At 41.4% G+C, this 18,555-nt stretch overlaps 2 protein-coding genes across 2 annotated transcripts; both read left to right on the top strand.

The window, feature by feature from the left end:
- Positions 1 to 4,443: 4,443 nt before the first annotated feature.
- Positions 4,444 to 9,235, top strand: LOC139581665 (V-type proton ATPase subunit e 1-like). Its single transcript, XM_071411666.1, has 4 exons — positions 4,444 to 4,664; positions 5,255 to 5,302; positions 6,333 to 6,464; positions 8,188 to 9,235. The coding sequence occupies exons 1-3, from the start codon at positions 4,561 to 4,563 to the stop codon at positions 6,424 to 6,426; spliced, it is 246 nt and encodes an 81-aa protein (XP_071267767.1). The 5' UTR covers positions 4,444 to 4,560; the 3' UTR covers positions 6,427 to 6,464; positions 8,188 to 9,235.
- Positions 9,236 to 9,245: 10 nt separating this feature from the next.
- Positions 9,246 to 17,377, top strand: LOC139581664 (vesicle transport protein SEC20-like). Its single transcript, XM_071411665.1, has 3 exons — positions 9,246 to 9,418; positions 14,689 to 14,807; positions 16,628 to 17,377. The coding sequence occupies exons 2-3, from the start codon at positions 14,744 to 14,746 to the stop codon at positions 16,840 to 16,842; spliced, it is 279 nt and encodes a 92-aa protein (XP_071267766.1). The 5' UTR covers positions 9,246 to 9,418; positions 14,689 to 14,743; the 3' UTR covers positions 16,843 to 17,377.
- Positions 17,378 to 18,555: the final 1,178 nt, after the last annotated feature.

Genomic DNA, 18,555 nt, shown 5'->3' on the forward strand with positions numbered 1-18,555 from the left:
ATGTCTACAGAGCAGACAGAGTGGGTAGAGGTGGAGGTATTGCCATATATGTTAAATGCAACCTAGATGTCACTGTCCATTTAAACTTCTGTTCCGAAACAGTATGAATGCTTAGTTCTAAATGTGGTCCTTGGTCATAATGCACTAATAACGCTAGCGGGAGTTTATCGCTCACCCTCTGCTCCGGTATCTGCTTGTTTGAGTTAGTCTAATTATGCAAATTCTGAATTATTGATTAACCGGAGATCTCAATCTGGACTGGCTGATGCCAGCATCGTTTAAATTAAAAGACATTTGTAACAAACTAAATCTTACTCAACTAATAACTATACCTACCCGTCCTAATCCAAAAGACCCCTAAAATCTACTTTAATAGACCTTATCTTAACAAATATATAGCTAGTGGGTTATTTGCTAATGACATCAGTGACCAGTGCCCTATTGCATGTATCAGAGATACTAGTCTAAAAAAACTGACCCCCGTACAATTCTAAAGAGAAACTATAAACACTTCTCAGAGCGAGCCTTTATCCATGACTTTATTATTCAGAGCTTTTATCCGTAAACTGCATAATGGACCCAATTTTAGCGTTCTTTTTTTTGTTGCCAATTTTTAATGCGATTTAGGGTAAAAAAAATCTAACTAATCCTTCGTTCTCCTGTGATTTGAAAATAAATTTTCTGCAAAAGAATCAAGCATGGGCCTTGGCGAGGAAAACAGCTGATTGGTTGCTTTTTAGGCAATTAAGAAATAAATTGACCGGGGGAATAAAAAAGGCAAAATCTAGGTATTTTCTTGATGCTATGACAGAGTCTGCTGGTGATCCCGCTAAATTCTGGAAAACTGTTAACTCACTTAAACGAGGAAACTCCTTGACTTCCCTGCCGAAGCAAATTACATCGGAATCTGGGATCATCAGTGACCGAACTGAAATTTGTGATGTTTTTAATAAGCATTTTATTTCTGCTGGTTTTCTTTTTGAATAAAAAAATGGCCAACGTGATCCTGACCGGTCTATTGTTTCAGTTCCTCGGCCTTCAGGTGACGTGGAAAACAGTAAGCAGGTTTTTAATTTTCAAAAAGTCACAGAAGATGAGGTCTTATCTGCACTATCTGCTATAGATTCTAAGAAACCATTAGGCGCTGACAATCTGGATCCATATTTACTCAAGTGTGAGGAACCTATTATTTCTAGTGCAGTGACGCATATCTTTAATCAAACATTTGTCGTAGGAAAGATCCCAAAATCTTGGAAACAGCTTTTGTTTTACCACTCAAGGGAGGTGATGGTAGTGAATTTTTTAACTGTTAACAATGCTCTTTCTAGTAATCAATCTGGCTTCAGACCTAAACACCGTACTATTAAGGCCACTGTTCGTGTTGTAAATGATATTACTAATGCCCTAGATAATAGAAAGCACTGTGCCGCCTTGTTCATAGATTTGTCTAAAGTTTTTGACACTGTAGACCATGCGATACTTTTGGGTAAGCTGTCGTCAATAGGACTGGGATTGGATGCCTGTCGTTGGTTTCATGACTATCTAAAGGATAGAAATCAGGCTGTTAGAGTCGACGGCATCCAGTCAGAGCCATTGGAGTTGGTTAAAGGGGTCCCACGAGGTTCTATACTTGGTCCATTACTGTTCACTCTCTACATAAACAATATCGGTGATGAGATAAGAAAGTGTCAAATTAATTTATATGCTGATGTTAGAGGAATTTATTTCCTATATGTTCATTAACCAATTCAATTAAAACACTCTGTCCGTTTCTAAGAATTTGTAAGATACTTATTTGCATAAAATGGACAGAGACCAGTCTCAAAATTAATCAGTAGCGTTTATTTTCGGAGAGCTCTACCCAAAATATCATGTTCATTAGTTTATATACCTCATATTTCGTCATAAATGTCTCTCCTCCTCTCAGATACAATGGCAGTATAGTTCATAAGCCTTCCCTCATTGTCTGCCACCTGTTAAACAATCTACTACAAACCCAAGGTCTCTCCCCTCCCTGGGTAGAGACAGAATGTCCTGTAAGGAACACAGTATTCCAGCCGGTCTGACGATAGCTCCATTAGTTTCTAACAAGGAACAGAAAGTCCTTGTTCTAATTCTTGACTAAAACTACACACATTATATTCAGTATTATGATTATAATAATATTCATACATCCATACCGTAACATAGTAGTATTCTGTTTAGTTATAGTTCTAAGTTAAATGTATACATAATTTAGTCATTATTCATAAAAATCCCATAACAGCTGATGACACTGTCATGTACTCTATCGCTTCAACGGCTGACCAGGCATTATCACTATTGGAGACAGATTTTAAGACATTACAAGGGTCTTTTATACAGCTGAAACTTGTTTAAAATGCAAAGAAAACACATTTTAGGATTTTTAATAGGTTCAAAAAGTTGGTTGAAAATACACTTGCACTTACGAGCTTAGATGGTTCTCGAATTAATCAGGTCTCTGCATATAAATACTTAGGGATATGGTTGGATGATAAACTGTCTTTTAAAATGCATATTGACGAACTTTGGAAACGGCTAAAAATCAAGCTAGGTTTCCTCTATAGAAACAGGACATGTTTGTCCTCTACAAATAGAAGACAAATTGTGCAAGCTACTTTTATGTCTGTTATAGATAATGGGGATATTATCTACATGCATGCTACGGCATCAACACTTAAATCGCTGGATGCTACTTATCATTGCGCACTTAGGTTTATTACGGGTGCTAGCTACAGAACTCACCACTGTGTCTTATATCAAAATGTGGGTTGGACTTCGATGTCCATGAGACGAGAGCAACAGGTTCTCGTGTTTGTCTATAAAGCACTTCTGAATAAACTCCCTTCTTACTTATCAACACTCATCAATATTATAATTATAATTCCTAACACCAGGTCTCAAGCATGGATTACACTTGAGGCCCATGTGATTTCCACAGAGTTGGGTATGGCTGCCTTTTCCTGTTACGCTCCTTGCCTATGGAATAGCCTGCAGACTAAACTTAAACTTGAGACTCTTGTCCTCCTTGCCCATTTAAAATATTTATTGGAGGATTTTTATTTTTGTATTGCTTGTAACTGTTTTGGGTAATGCAAGTTCTTGTGCTGTTAGGGGAATAACCTATGTGTAAATGTAATAATCTGCTGCTGTATTATTTTGTGTTATCTGTGATCGTTTTGTTTGTCTTGTGTAGTTTCTTAATCATCGTACCTAAACTGTATGTGTAAACATGTATACGCAGGGCCCAGCTGTAAAAGAGACCTTGGTCTCAGTCTGTGTTCCTTGTTGAAATAAAGGTATATATAAATAAAAAAATACACACATCTAAGTAAAGGAATGGAATAAGAATATATACATATGGATGAGCAATGACAGCGGCGTAGGCAAGATGCAATAGATGGTATAAAATACAGTATATACATATGAGATGAGTGATGCAAGATATGTAAACATTAAAGTGCCATTATTAAAGTGACTAGTGATCCATTTATTAAAGTGGCAAATGATTTCAAGTCTGTATCTAGGCAGCAGCCTCTGTGTTAGTGATAGCTGTTTAACAGGGTGATGGCCTTGAGATAGAAACTGTTTTTCAGCCTCTCGGTACCAGCTTTGATGCACCTATACTGACCTCACCTTCTGGATGGTAGCGGGGTGAACAGGCAGTGGCTCGGGTGGTTGTTGTCCTTGATCTTTTTTTGGCCTTCCTGTGACATCGGGTGCTGTATATGTCCTGGAGGGCTTTTTGTTATTACATAAATGCTTCAAAATTCACAAAAAGTGCCATTAGTTGATGAAGATTATTTCATAGAAAAAAGGTATAAGATATTTTGGCCATTTATCCAAAAACTCCATTGATTTTCCCATTGGATCAAGTTTCCAAGGATCAGTTTATGAACAACTTTTGGCACCACTACCCCACAGAACAATGAGACAGATATATCACTGGATGTATGAAGCATCCGTTTGGCGTTTCCACTCACTACCAAATATGGCAGTGGGAGAAGCTGGAACGAGATGGATTTTGGGATACATTTAGCACATTTTCTCATCGATTAAACGTTTGATCTCAATACAGTTTGCTGTTCCCAAAAATAAAATATGTTATGAACAGAGTGGACAAAGTTTTGTAGACCTTCGCCTTTGCTAAAGTTGTAAAAAATCGCGTTGTTTAGGAGTGCAAAATCGAATCGAGTTATTGCACACGCGCATTTCACAGAGTAGGCGTTCCCTAACGGAAATATACAGATGTTTGCTAGAACAGGCCAATAGGATCTCGCTAGCTCGTGCTTGGCTCTGCCCACCCGCTTGCTTGTTCTGCCCACTATGACTCATCTGTTGCCATTGGAAACGATAGGCTGTGGTCTATCTTGGTTTAGTTATAAAAAATCTTTGACTACCAGCCCAGTTTATTGTGACGACGTCATGTGATCCATACTTCCTAGTCTGGTAGCAGTTCGCTACTTCGAGGTCGTGTAGCATTGTCAAGCGCATAAGTTAACTTTTTCTACTTTTAAAACTCTATAACCAAAGACAGACATGGCGGAGCTTAGTTTTGTAATTCCTATGTCGGTGATGACTCTGTTTTGGGGGATTATTGGTGGAGTTGTGCCGTGGTTTGTCCCCAAGGGACCGAACAGAGGGTGAGTAAATTAACGTTAGCTAACATGATAGAAAAAAAGCTATATCTTGCTAGCTATAAAAGTTTGCAAACAAAGGACATACATCATGCTAGACCTCAAATGTCTCTTGTATTCATATTCGTGGAAAATGTGAAACCTATTTTATGTGTATGCGTCCAATAACTTTTTATTTGCTTTTTAGTCAGCTGCTAAATTATCATACTTTTTGGCAGCTGGTTCTTTTGTCAACAATATTGCTCATCATGGCCAACAATAGCTGAGTTGACTCTAAAGTACTAATAAGCTTTAAGATTTGACAAATTTGGTTTTGTTGGATAAAAATTGATGGAATATAGACGAATTAAGATGTAATTTTGGAACTTCCCCAGTCCATTTCTAGTTCCCGTCTGCTCTGTCACTTGCATGTGACTGAAGGGCTTCATTATGCCAACTATCTGCATGAAGTAGGCCTAGTAGTACGTCTGAGAGATGAGCACTTGTCATAATAAACCATAGATATAGGACTAACATTTGGTTTGTTGGTGTACAAATCTATAGGCTTATGTCTTGTTACTGCTTTGTAATAATGTCTCTCTCTCCCCCCTCCACAGAGTGATAGTTACCATGTTGGTGCTAACTGCTGTCTGCTGCTACCTGTTGTAAGTACAGTCCTCCTAGGAATGTAGCGGAATATTTAACAGTATCACTATGAGGGCCCTTCTTATATTAATTTGGAATAGAGCGCAGGCGGTTAACATCAGGGGTGTATTCATTACGGAAACCCTTTACCGTTTTAAGAATCAAACAGAGCAAATGGAACTGGGAGGGACCTACCTGAATTTGACCAACAGAAACTCTCTTTTGCGTAAATGTTTTATGTTGCAAAATTGTTTTGAAACAGAATCGGCGTAATGATTACAGCCCAGTGTTGTGTGTTTTGAATCTTGCATCATGCATAATGTTGTTTTCATGAAAGTGTGAAACTGGACTATTGGCCTATATTTGGAGCTAGGGAAGTGTTAAGAGACACAGAGGGGGAACACCATTCTCCCTTAGGTCATTTTCCATTAACATTGATTGGGACAACTGCAGCTCGATTTCAATGTCCCAACATCAGTACATAATGATTACCAGTCATTAACAGATGTTGACACGCTCAAAGTTCATCGCGGTCGTTTTTTCCGATAGAGAAAATAAATCTATCCCTAGAGTACGTTGGGTCAATGATCCGAGAGTACGCCTATTGCTTGTATCGTACGTAATCATTCCATTCAATATAACCTGGTAGTCCTGAGATGCCATTTCATTTCATAATTAATTATTTCGCGTCTGAAGTTGTGAGGCTAGCAGATAAAGCCGAGTCATGTTACTTTGCTGTATGTCCACCAGGGTGCAGTACAGGCCACATAATGGGGATGGTGTTCACGGCAGCAGAGGGAAGTATCTAGTGATATGTTGTCTCCTTCAGTCTGCTGAGAGCTTAGTTGGATTCCTCTATTATAGCTGACCCTGCTGTCATGTTCATCCATTACTATAGGGTAGAACAAGGCATCTTTATTCCTCATTTAGATCCCCATCAGATGCCTTAGTGACGGCTATTCTTCCTGGTGTCCACAAAGAAAGACATAACAGAAGCCATGACAGACATGTGTAGATGTGTAATCATTAGTATGTGTTGTATGTTTTCAGCTGGCTGATAGCGATCCTGGCCCAGCTCAACCCTCTGTTTGGACCAACTCTAAAGAACGATACCATCTGGTACATGTACTACCACTGGCCCTAGTTAACCAGTCTACCAGCGCTCGGCCCTTCCTACTACAGGTAAACCCACTGGCCCTAGTCAACCAGTTCTCAACCCCTCTCCTACTACAGGTAAACCCACTGGCCCTAGTCAACCAGGCCTCAACTCCTCTCCTACTACAGGTAAACCCACAGGCCCTAGTCAACCAGTCCTCAACCCCTCTCCTACTACAGGTAAACCCACTGGCCCTAGTCTACCGGTCCTCAACCCCTCTCCTACTACAGGTAAACCCACTGGCCCTAGTCAACCAGTCCTCAACCCCTCTCCTACTACAGGTAAACCCACTGGCCCTAGTCTACCGGTCCTCAACCCCTCTCCTACTACAGGTAAACCCACTGGCCCTAGTCAACCAGTCTACCAGCCCTCTCCTGCTACAGGTAAACCCACTGGCCCTAGTCAACCAGTCCTCAACCCCTCTCCTACTACAGGTAAACCCACTGGCCCTAGTCAACCAGTCTACCAGCCCTCTCCTGCTACAGGTAAACCCACTGGCCCTAGTCTACCGGTCCTCAACCCCTCTCCTACTACAGGTAAACCCACTGGCCCTAGTCAACCAGTCTACCAGCCCTCTCCTGCTACAGGTAAACCCACTGGCCCTAGTCAACCAGTCCTCAACCCCTCTCCTACTACAGGTAAACCCACTGGCCCTAGTCAACCAGTCTACCAGCCCTCTCCTGCTACAGGTAAACCCACTGGCCCTAGTCTACCGGTCCTCAACCCCTCTCCTACTACAGGTAAACCCACTGGCCCTAGTCAACCAGTCTACCAGCCCTCTCCTGCTACAGGTAAACCCACTGGCCCTAGTCAACCAGTCCTCAACCCATCTCCTACTACAGGTAAACCCACTGGCCCTAGTCAACCAGTCCTCAACCCCTCTCCTACTACAGGTAAACCCACTGGCCCTAGTCAACCAGTCCTCAACCCCTCTCCTACTACAGGTAAACCCACTGGCCCTAGTCTACCGGTCCTCAACCCCTCTCCTACTACAGTTAAACCCACTGGCCCTAGTCTACCAGCCCTTGCTCCTCTCCCGCTACAGGTAAACTTGGTCAGATGCCTCGGTCTCCTCTCCCGCTACAGGTAAACTTGGTCAGATGCCTCGGTCTCCTCTCCCGCTACAGGTAAACTTGGTCAGATGCCTCGGCTCCTCTCCCGCTATAGGTAAACTTGGTCAGATGCCTCGGCTCCTCTCCCGCTACAGGTAAACTCGGTCAGATGCCTCGGCTCCTCTCCCGCTACAGGTAAACTCGGTCAGATGCCTCGGCTCCTCTCCCGCTACAGGTAAACTCGGTCAGATGCCTCGGCTCCTCTCCCGCTACAGGTAAACTCGGTCAGATGCCTCGGCTCCTCTCCCGCTACAGGTAAACTCGGTCAGATGCCTCGGCTCCTCTCCCGCTACAGGTAAACTCGGTCAGATGCCTCGGCTCCTCTCCCGCTACAGGTAAACTCGGTCAGATGCCTCGGCTCCTCTCCCGCTACAGGTAAACTCGGTCAGATGCCACGGCTCCTTATGTCGTCTGTAAGTCTACGGCAATTCAGCCTTTTTAGCTGCAAATGTGTAGGCCACAAGATTAAATGAATCAATTAACAAATAGTAGTCTGTAGTTGTGGCTTCCGCTCCTTATCTATTTTAATCTGTACTTTTTATGAAAATGTCTCCATCATCTGCACTGATCTGAAAGCAATGCCCAGGTGGAAAAAGCAATACATAATTAACTTTGACCGTAAACATTTTCTCTGTAGGAGAGGACCTGACTCACTGCTGTACACCAATGAAGCACTCGATCGCCTCCTCACAAAGGGAATTGTTCTTGTAAATCTAGAGCCTTACCCAGCCTTTGACACCCGACCTTAGAGAGTGTGGAGAGATGCCTGCAAAGGTGCTTCGTACGAACTGATCCCCAAAGGACTTTTCTGAAAAAAATCCTCTTTACGACTTTAAGAATGGAAGTATCAACCTTTGATTTGTATTTTATGGTGTGTTCTGTATATTGTGCTGTGACTTTTTGATTCTCTAATACTTATATATGATCTTGCCAAGGCATGGTACTAGTTACCCTAGCCCATTCGGTGTTGGGTTAAATGCAGAAGACACATTTCAGTTGAATGCATTCAGTTGTACAACTGACTAGGTATCACCCTTTCCATTCATAGACGCTAACTAACTTTAGCGCCTATTGACTATACTAACTTCTAGCCAGAGGAGCCCGGATGCTTGCTCTAAACATAAACAAGCATCGCTTGCGGTACGGTGTTGGAAACATAGGAACGTATCTTTCATATCAGCTAGGATTTTTTTTTTAATTACTACACTTTTTTTTTAATAGGGTAAGGGTTCCCAAACGGTCATATTTCCGTTTTACAGCGTTTGTTTACGGAAGACAGACGCGACTACCTGCTAATTCGCTTTCTGCGACTAGCAACACCTGCGTGTACACGGAAGATAGGCGCCACAAACGTGTCACTTTAAAATAACCGGTTAACTGCATTACGTGTATATTTAGCATTTGTGAAATTATTTTGATGTGGTATGAAAGTAGAGGGCTTTATGTTTCTAGAACCGTACCGCAATGAATAATCGATTCATACTGGTTCGCCTGCCGGAGCCAATTCGCCTCTAAACAGTAACGTTAGGCTCCTTTTTATTGAACAATTGCTACCCCATATGTTAATATGTATGTTGCACGTAATGTGGCCTTCCTTTGATTCCATGTGTCCCTCATTGGGTGTTTGTGGTGGCTTTCATTCATTGTCCTTAGAAATTATAGATATTAAACCATCAATAAATCCACCTATTGATTTACAAGTTTTTGCATTTTGTTAAACCGGTTCTTGTTGCTCAACACCAAAATACCCTCTTTTTAACCAAGTGTTATTCCTTGCGGCTTGTTGAGCATGGTGTCCTCTTGTCCACGTCTGAATATGCGAGCAAGAAATCATCAAACATGACTTGGAAGTAAAAGCTCTCGTGCGGGTATGACTATCGATTCAGTAAGTTCTTATTCTTGACTATATAATAGGTATGTTATTGTTCTCATTGTGGAGAATAACCTTGTTTTCTGTCGCAGCTGTTTGGGCTCTTCATTCAGCTTTGGCCACCTACCCATTTTGGTACAATGGCCGGGAGTTGGAATAGATTTTGACTGATTTATCTTTTTGAAGTTTTGGATATATCACATAAAAGACATTTGTCCTATTTTATCTTTATCTCTCATTAACTAATTGAGTAAAAGTATGTGGTTTAAAATATACTTAAGTATCAAAAGGAAAATTATAAATCATTTCAAAGTCCTTATATTAAGGAAACCAGATGCAGGCAGCTATTTAAGTCTTAGTCACATTTTAGTCATTTCGGTCACTTCATTTGGATAGTAGAACCATCTGTAGAGCTTATCAACAGATAGTCTGGATTTGCAAGGGTTAGGTGAAATAGTCTGTAGAGCATCAGTAATATCTATAGATGGACTATCCAAATAAATCAAACTTTAAATGCTCAGACAAACCGGTAGGATTGGCAAACATTTGCCTGCCGACAGTACTTAAATCAAAACCAATTTTATTTGTCACATGTGCCAAATTCAACATTACCATGAAATGCTTACCTACAAGCCCTTAACCAACAATGCCGTTCAATAAATATTTACTAAATAAAGTATAAAAGTAACAATAAAATAATGAGGCTATATACAGGCAGTACCGAGTCAATGTGTGGGGGTACAGGTTAGTCAAGGTCATTTGTACATGTAGGTAGGGGTAAAGTGATAAACAGCGAGTAGCAGCAGTGTAAAAACAAAGGGGGTTTACCTACCACTTCTTGACTGCCGACACTGTTCGATCTCTTTAGAGTTCACACAGCAAAGACCTTGGAAGTCAGCCACTCAGCCTTGTTGAAACACTCCACCACAAGGTGGCAGTAGCGTTGTTGTATGCATATCCGTGCATATTGGTTATGGTCTATATTCCAAGCTATCTGCGCTAACACAGATGGAATAATACAAGTATTTGGTGCTGATGTTGCTATTTAGTAGAAAACCCTTGTTACGAGCCAGATGGCCACAGCTAGATAACTACCTAGCAAGATAACAAAGAAACACTTTAATTCACTTTGTAATGTCTTACTGCCAGTGCCAGCCCATAGACAAATGTTTAGCTAGCTAGTTAATGCTAGCATATCCCAGACGGCCACAACTAGATAGTGCCTTCAGAAAGTATTCACACCCCTCGACTTTTTCCACATTTTGGTTTTACAGCCTCAATTTAAAGTGGATTATATTTAGATTTAGTCACTGATCTGCACACAATACCCCAGTGTCTCAACATGGAATAATGTTTTTAGAAATGTTTACAAATGTTTAAAAAATTATAAGCTGAAGTGTCTTGAGTCTAAGTATTCAACCCCTTTGTTATGGCAAGCCTAAAGTTCAGGAGTAAAAATTTGCTTAACAGTCATAAGTTGCATGGACTCACTCTGCAATAATGGTGTTTTCCATGAATTTGAATCACTACCCCGTATTCGTACTCCACACATACAATTATCTGTAAGGTCCCTCAGTCAAGCAGTGAATTTCAAGCACAGATTCAACGACAAAGACCAGGGAGGTTTTCAGTGCCTCGCAAAGAAGGGCACCTATTGGTAGATGGGGGTAGAATAAGAAAAACGGGCATTGAGAATCGCTTTGAGTATGGTGAAGTTACATTTTGGATGATGTATCAAAACTATCAATACACCCTGTCACTCCAAGATACAGGTGTCCTTCCAAGCTCAGTTGATGGAGAGGAAGGAAACCATTGAGGGATTTCACCATGAGGTCACTGGTGACTTTAAAACAGGTTTTTAATGGCTGTGATTGGAGAACTGAGGATGGGTCAACAACATTGTAGTTACGCCACAATACTAACCTAAATGACAGCGTGAAAAGGAAGCCTGTACAGAATAAGCCACTAAACTAATACTGCAAAAAATGTGGCATTTTCTAAAAACTTTTGGTCCTGAATACAAAGCATTATGTTTGGGGGCAAATCCAACACATCACTGAGTACCACTCTTCATATTTTCAAGCATGGAGATAGCTGCATCATGTTATGGGTATGCTTGTCTAGAGTTAATTTTTTTTTTAATTATTTTAATTTTACCCCCTTTTCTCCCCAATTTTCGTGGTATCCAATCGCTAGTAATTACTATCTTGTCTCATCGCTACAACTTTCGAAGGTCGAAAGCCATGCGTCCTCCGAAGCACAACCCAACCAAGCCGCACTGCTTTTTAACACAGCGCGCCTCCAACCCGGAAGCCAGCCGCACCAATGTGTCGGAGGAAACACCGTGCGCCCGGCCCGCCACAGGAGTCGCTGGAGCGCGATGAGACAAGGATATCCCTACCGGCCAAACCCTCCCTAACCCGGACGACGCTAGGCCAATTGTGCGTCGCCCCACGGACCTCCCGGTCGCGGCCGGCTGCGACAGAGCCTGGGCGCGAACCCAGAGACTCTGGTGGCACAGCTAGCGCTGCGATGCAGTGCCGTAGACCACTGCGCCACCCGGGAGGCCAGTTTATTTATTTTTTGATCAAAAGAAAAGGAGCACAGGCTAAGTCCTAGAGGAAAACCTGGTTCAGTTTGCTTTCCAAAAGACACTGGGAGACAAATCCACCTTTTAACAGGACAATAACCTAAAACACAGGGCCAAATATTAGTGCTGAGTGAATAACCAACATTCTGTTTATTTTTCTGTTTTTGAACAACTAATTTAATATTTTATTAAAGTAAAGTCATGTGAATAAATTATGGTTAATAAGTGATCAGCAGTAATGAGGAGTTACTACCATCATGAGTGGGATTTTAATTGTTTTATTCAGTGTTACAGCTTTCAACCCACAATGCATAGGGAATTTAATGTCAACTATTTTTTTTTTCGAAAACCATTAATTTTTAATAACCTAACCAAATATTTTTTTTTTAAGAATTAGGGGCAAATATTGTACAATCCAGGTTTGCAAAGATCTTAGAGACAGACTTACACAGAAAGACTCACAGCTGTAAACGCTTCCAAATGTGATTCTAACATGTATAACTCAAGGGGTTGAATACTTATCTAATCAAAACACTATATGTGTTTTATTTTCTATTAATAAAACATAAAATCTTCCACTGACAGAGTATTTTGTGTAGATCGTTTACAAAAAAAATACAATTAAATACATTTGTAACGTAACATAACAAAATGTGGAAAAAGTCAAGGGTTGTGAATACTTTCTGAAGGCACTGTAACTACATAGCAAGATCACGAAGAAACAATTTAATTCACTCTCCATAATCCTATACTGCCAGTGCCAGCCCATAGCCAAATGTTTAGCTTGCTAGATAACGTTAGCATATTAGCTAGCACAACATGGCTAAGGACACTGCACTAATTCGGCAGCTAACACAAGCAGCTGTTTCATAGAAACTAGCTGATATATTGTCAATACTAGCTACAGTGGTTACCTAGCTTGGAGGAAGTATTTAATGTTGTGGGCATTGCGTCTGTCACTTTGCTAGCTACCATCCCACAGCCTTCACTGCATATGAAGTGTGACCGGCTCATCCAGAGAAAATGCCCTTTTTTAGGCTCCCCCTCATGGAAGTTTGTGCTCTCTGATTGGTTCAAAGTCAATTTGTTGGCCACTGACAACCATTGCTGTAGGTTTGTTGCTACCGGTTTGGCACGCAGCAGGTACCGCTTTTGTTCTAGCGAGACAAGAAACGGCCTCCTACTGTAATAAGTACAAATTGGCAGTCTATCAGCAGTGAGATTCTCGTGTTTCATGCTTTACGGTTAGTATATAGTTAGCTTATATGTTACTGATAGTCTGAAGAGCATCTACAGATAGACTATCCAAATAAACTGTTAGTAATTTCATAATTTTTTTATTTTACCATGTAAATTGACTGAGAAAACATTCTCATTTACAGCAATGACATGGGTAATAGTTACAGGGGAGAGGAGGAGGGATGAATGAGCCAATTGGAAGCTGGGGACGATTCACCCTTCGTTAGTTTTAGTTATCAGTCGACTAAAACTCTGGACAATTTTAGTTTAGTTTTAGTCACTTAGTGAGTGCATTTTGTCTATTAAATAATGAATATTTAGGCTATCTCTAACTTCCAACATGTGCCTTGTCCAACTAGGCCTTGTATACCTTAGCTGGCAACATTTGATATTGTGGCAGATTATAAACAATGCCAGCCATAGTAATTAACCATAATTAACCATAGGCTATAAAGTCTTGGCTACAGGTTCAACAATTTACAGCTCTAATTTTCTTCCCATCATACCTGTCAAGGGGTTAAATAATAGTGGTTTCATTGAAAAGGGGATTTGAGCTTTACAAAAATGCCAGAAGTATAACTGTACTTTTAATAGTCAACAAGTAGCATTCGTTTTTCCCATATGAAAAAATGAACCACATGTCGCATTTCCTGACTGCGGCGTGAGAGCGGCAACACAGATGAATGAATAACAGCGCGCATGGGGAAATAGAGCTTCTGATGTGATCAAAGAGTGACTGAAGTGACCGCCTGGTGGCTGTGTGGCGGAGCTGGGCAGATCAGCTCAACCAGACCGCGTAACTGAAAGATGTCAATTCTGCCAATGAGAGGATTGCATGAAATATTCTGCTTGCATGTTTCTGATTGTACAAAATGGATGAAAATATGCTGCATGTCAAATTAAATGTCCATTATTCTCTTGTGGAATTCTCGTCTCGTCACATTTTTGTCGACTAAAATGAAAAGGTAATGTTTTTTTCCCACAGGGCATCACGTTATCATAGTTTTATTCAGGAAAAATAGGTACTTGGCGAGTATTTTTCGGCATAGTTATTGTTGACGAATTGAACAGTGTTTGACTGGACCTAGATCAGATGGGGAGGGAGCAGGACAAGGAGTCAGACAAGCTGGCTCTACTCAGTGAGGTGGACAGACACCGCAGGCAGATGCTCAGGTAAAAGAGCATGGTAGGAGTGTGGATTAGCATGGTAGGAGTGTGGATTACTGCTGTTGCTTCAGTACTGAATCCAGTCTGTACTGCATAAACTGTACGCAAGCGTCCTAATGAAACAGTGTGTTTTCTATCCCTACATTAACCAGACCTTTTGGAAGAAAGCCAACCTGGCCAGTCAACTGTCGCTAGACAACCTGGAGAAGGAATCTCTTCTCTATGGAGGAGATAGTGAATTTATCTATTTGTTCTTTTTTTCCTCCAATCAGAAAGGTGACCAAAGAGGGCCTGGCCCAGACGTCCAGTGACATCACAGAGAGCCTGATGAGCATCGATCAGATGATGTCACAGCAGGTGACGCAGAGCGAGGAATCCATAACCATGCTGGGTGAGTGGCTCCCCCTAGAGTACAGAGAGTGAATCATATCGGAGTCTGTGTTTCTGAGAGGACAGTAGTGTTTATAATTTCGGCCCCTAGCTCCCTTTTCCTTCAGTGTTTACACATCTGTAAGAACTAGATGAATGAGAAGCAGTGATGTAGTGGTAAAAAGTTGGTAAACACTGATCGCCTTTCACAGTGAATAAAGTAATACTCCCTATATTTACAATGCATTTGTTTGCAATAGGTGGGTAAACGTTTGAGCAACATAAAAAAGGTGTGTAAGTGCCATTTGTTGTGTTTACCTTCCATTACACCACTGGTGAGAACAATATTGAGATGGTTCCACCAAAAGCCCTCAAATTGGAGGACCCAAGGACAGTTTCTTTCTCAGTTGCTTTATTTAAATGAAAGCAAACAGCTGGCAGTAACAGCTGGCAGTATTTTATACAGTTGAAGTCGGAAGTTTACACAAACTTAGGTTGGAGTCATTAAAACTAGTTTTTCAACCACTCCACAAATTTCTTGTTAACAAACTATAGTTTGGGCAAGTCGGTTAGAACATCTACTTTGTGCATGACACAGGTAATTTTTCCAACAATTGTTTACAGACAGATTATTTGATTTATAATTCACTGTATCACAATTCCAGTGGGTCAGAAGTTTACATACACTAAGTTGACTGTGCCTTTAATCAGCTTGGAAAATTCCAGAAAATGACATCATGGCTTTAAAAGCTTCTGATAGGCTAATTGACATAATTTTAGTCAATTGGAGGTGTACCTGTGGATGTATTTCAAGGCCTACCTTCAAACTCAGTGCCTCTTTGCTTGACATCATGGGAAAATCAAAAGAAATCGGCCAAGACCTCAGAAAAAATGTTGTAGACCTCCACAAGTCTGGTTCATCCTTGGGAGCAATTTCCAAATGCCTGAAGGAACCATGTTCATCTGTACAAACAATAGTACGCAAGTATAAACACCATGGGACCATGCAGCCGTCATACCGCTCAGGAAGGAGACGCGTTCTGTCTCCTAGAGATGAACGTACTTTGGTGCGAAAAGAGCAAATCAATCCCAGAACAACAGCAAAGGACCTTGTGAAGATGCTGGAGGAAACAGGTACAAAATTATCGATATCCACAGTAAAACGAGTCCTATATTGACATAACCTGAAAGGCCGCTTAGCAAGAAAGAAGACACTGCTCCAAAACCGCCATAAAAAAGCCAGACTACAGTTTGCAACTGCACATGGGGACAAAGATCGTACTTTTTGGAGAAATGTCCTCTGGTCTGAAGAAACAAAAATAGAACTGTTTGGCTATTATGACCATCGTTATGTTTTGGAGGAAAAAGGGGGATGCTTGCAAGCCAAAGAACACCATCCCAACCGTGAAGCACGGGGGTGGCAGCATCATGTTGAAGGGGTGCTTTGCTGCAGGAGGGACTGGTGCACTTCACAAAATAGATGACATCATGAGGGAGGAAAATTATGTGGATATATTGAAGCAACATCTCAAGTCATCAGTCAGGAAGTTAAAGCTTGGTCGCAAATGGGTCTTTCAAATGGACAATGACCCCAAGCATACTTCCAAAGTTGTGGCAAAATGTCTTAAGGACAACAAAGTCAAGTTATTGGAGTGGCCATCACAAAGCCCTGACTTCAATCCTAGAAAATTTGTGGGCAGAACTTAAAAAGCATGTGCGAGCAAGGAGGCCTACAAACCTGACTCAGTTAAATGTATTTGGCTAAGGTGTATGTAAACCTCAGACTTCAACTGTATGTCCAAACCCAAAGTCTTTGCCCAGTGTGTTCTCTCTCCTCCGTAGCAACCTCGTCTCAGGCGGTCCTGGAGATGAATGATGAGTTTAAGGCCATGGCCGGAACCATCCAGCTGGGGAGAAAGCTCATCACTAAGTACAACCGCAGGGAGCTCACTGACAAACTGCTCATCTTCCTCGCTCTCGCACTCTTCCTCGCCACGGTCTTCTACATCCCGCAAGAGGAGATTATTTTTCCTCCAGACCAGACACAACTAACTTAAACTAAGTAACTTTTAGAGCAACTTTGATAAGAGTAACTATGATCATATAAGCTAATTTATGACATAAGTGAGTCGTGTGAGATAAGTATTGTAAGATTAACATACTGCTTATTAATGTAAATCCATATCAACATTTTAAAGACGTGTGCACACACACAGTAGTAATGGCTTTGGGGATAAGCCTATTTTAAACATTATTTGTTCGTCATGGAAGGAATATCAGCTGTTTGCAATACTTAGAGGAAAGTTTGATGGTTAATGTAACCAATTGTTATGATTATCATGTTAATGTATTATTCCATCGCAGGAAGTTAAAGCTGTTGCCCAGTTATTTATATCCTGCTCTGAAAGAGAAATACATTTGTTTTAGTAGTTGCCTTATTTAATGCAGATTACATTTTCGCCGGACCATTATTTAAAGTATAGGGATTCATGTCAATGTGTAACACATTCTCTGTAATGTAATCAGATTTTGAACAAACCGTTGACATTATTAAAAGTGTAAAAATAAAAAATAAAAAATCTCCAAGCAGCAGCCTGGACATGTAGGATGTACATATCACCCACACAAGTTTCAGTGACTCTGGTCTAACATGTGGTCGTCAGTATTTCCTTACGGAGCTAGCTGGCTTGGCTTGGCTCAGCAGTGGTGAGGCCTGCTCTCAGTAGCTGGCAGCAGGGTGAACAGTGCTGGGTACAGTGCTGACCAACCAGGGCAGAAAAGCTAGCAGCAGGGGGAACTGAGCAGCCCTGGCACCAGGGCAGAAACAAATCTGAAAAGCTGTGGCAGTAATCACATAGTCACCGATAAGGAACCATGCATCTCTGCCTTTCTTCAGATAAGACCCAGAAAAGCAGATTATTCTGACCCGTTTCCCTCTCCTGCTCCCTTTCTTTCCACCGGGGGTGGAAGGTGGGGGGGTATTTTTAGGTTTGCGTGGACCTGTTATCTGACGTTGCCTTTTCAACACTTTGGAAGGGATGTGTATAGAGGGGGGCTGGTAGCTGCATGACCTCTCTACCCTCTTTATGGTGACGGTCTCACATGTCATTTGGGAAATATAAATCTGTTTTCATGTTGACGTTTCTGTTCAGTGTACCAATAAAGGCCTCTGACTTTGTCTACCTGAGTTGTCTCAGTTGCGTGTGTTATGGATCATATCTGACTCCAAATCAGTGGGGACAGACTGTGCAGATAGCCTAGTGGTTACAGCGTTGGGCCAGTAACCGGAAGGTTGCTGGTTCGAATACCCGAACTGACAAGGTGAAAAATCTGATGTGCCCTTGAGCAAGGCACTTAACCATAATTTGCTCCAGGTACGCTGTACTACTACGGTTGACCATATAAAACCACAGATTTTATGTGACAATACAACATTTTTAAAAACAATTTTTTACAGTGACGCATTAGTGAGTACATGTGGAGAGAGTCAATAGACCTAAGAGAAGGCTAAGCGGTTCTTACTCGTTTTAAAGTGGCAGCCATTGTGCTCCTCCAAATCCTCATCCCGTCCCTTTAGCTGCACACTTATAGCAGCTCTATGTCAAGCAAATGGAGCTATTCTTACATAGCACCGTGATAGTGTCAATCAAGAGGAGAGGTGTGCATGATCTTGAAATGTGAATAGGTCCTGTTTAGTGGCAGGCCCTGAACTGTGTTCTACACTGAGTACCACAGAGTGAGGGGAAGTGGGCTCCCCCACACAATGTTGC

Source organism: Salvelinus alpinus, chromosome 7, assembly GCF_045679555.1.
Source record: "Salvelinus alpinus chromosome 7, SLU_Salpinus.1, whole genome shotgun sequence".
In the NCBI taxonomy this organism is placed as follows: Eukaryota; Metazoa; Chordata; class Actinopteri; order Salmoniformes; family Salmonidae; genus Salvelinus; species Salvelinus alpinus.

Excerpts from the sequence above, each read along its gene's own strand:
- LOC139581665 (XM_071411666.1), top strand. The coding sequence starts at position 4,561 with ATGGCGGAGCTTAGTTTTGTAATTCCTATGTCGGTGATGACTCTGTTT. Across the intron at positions 4,665-5,254 it reads CCCAAGGGACCGAACAGAGG|AGTGATAGTTACCATGTTGG; the intron begins GTGAGTAAATTA and ends CCCCCTCCACAG. Across the intron at positions 5,303-6,332 it reads GCTGTCTGCTGCTACCTGTT|CTGGCTGATAGCGATCCTGG; the intron begins GTAAGTACAGTC and ends GTATGTTTTCAG.
- LOC139581664 (XM_071411665.1), top strand. The coding sequence starts at position 14,744 with ATGAGCATCGATCAGATGATGTCACAGCAGGTGACGCAGAGCGAGGAA. Across the intron at positions 14,808-16,627 it reads GGAATCCATAACCATGCTGG|CAACCTCGTCTCAGGCGGTC; the intron begins GTGAGTGGCTCC and ends TCTCCTCCGTAG.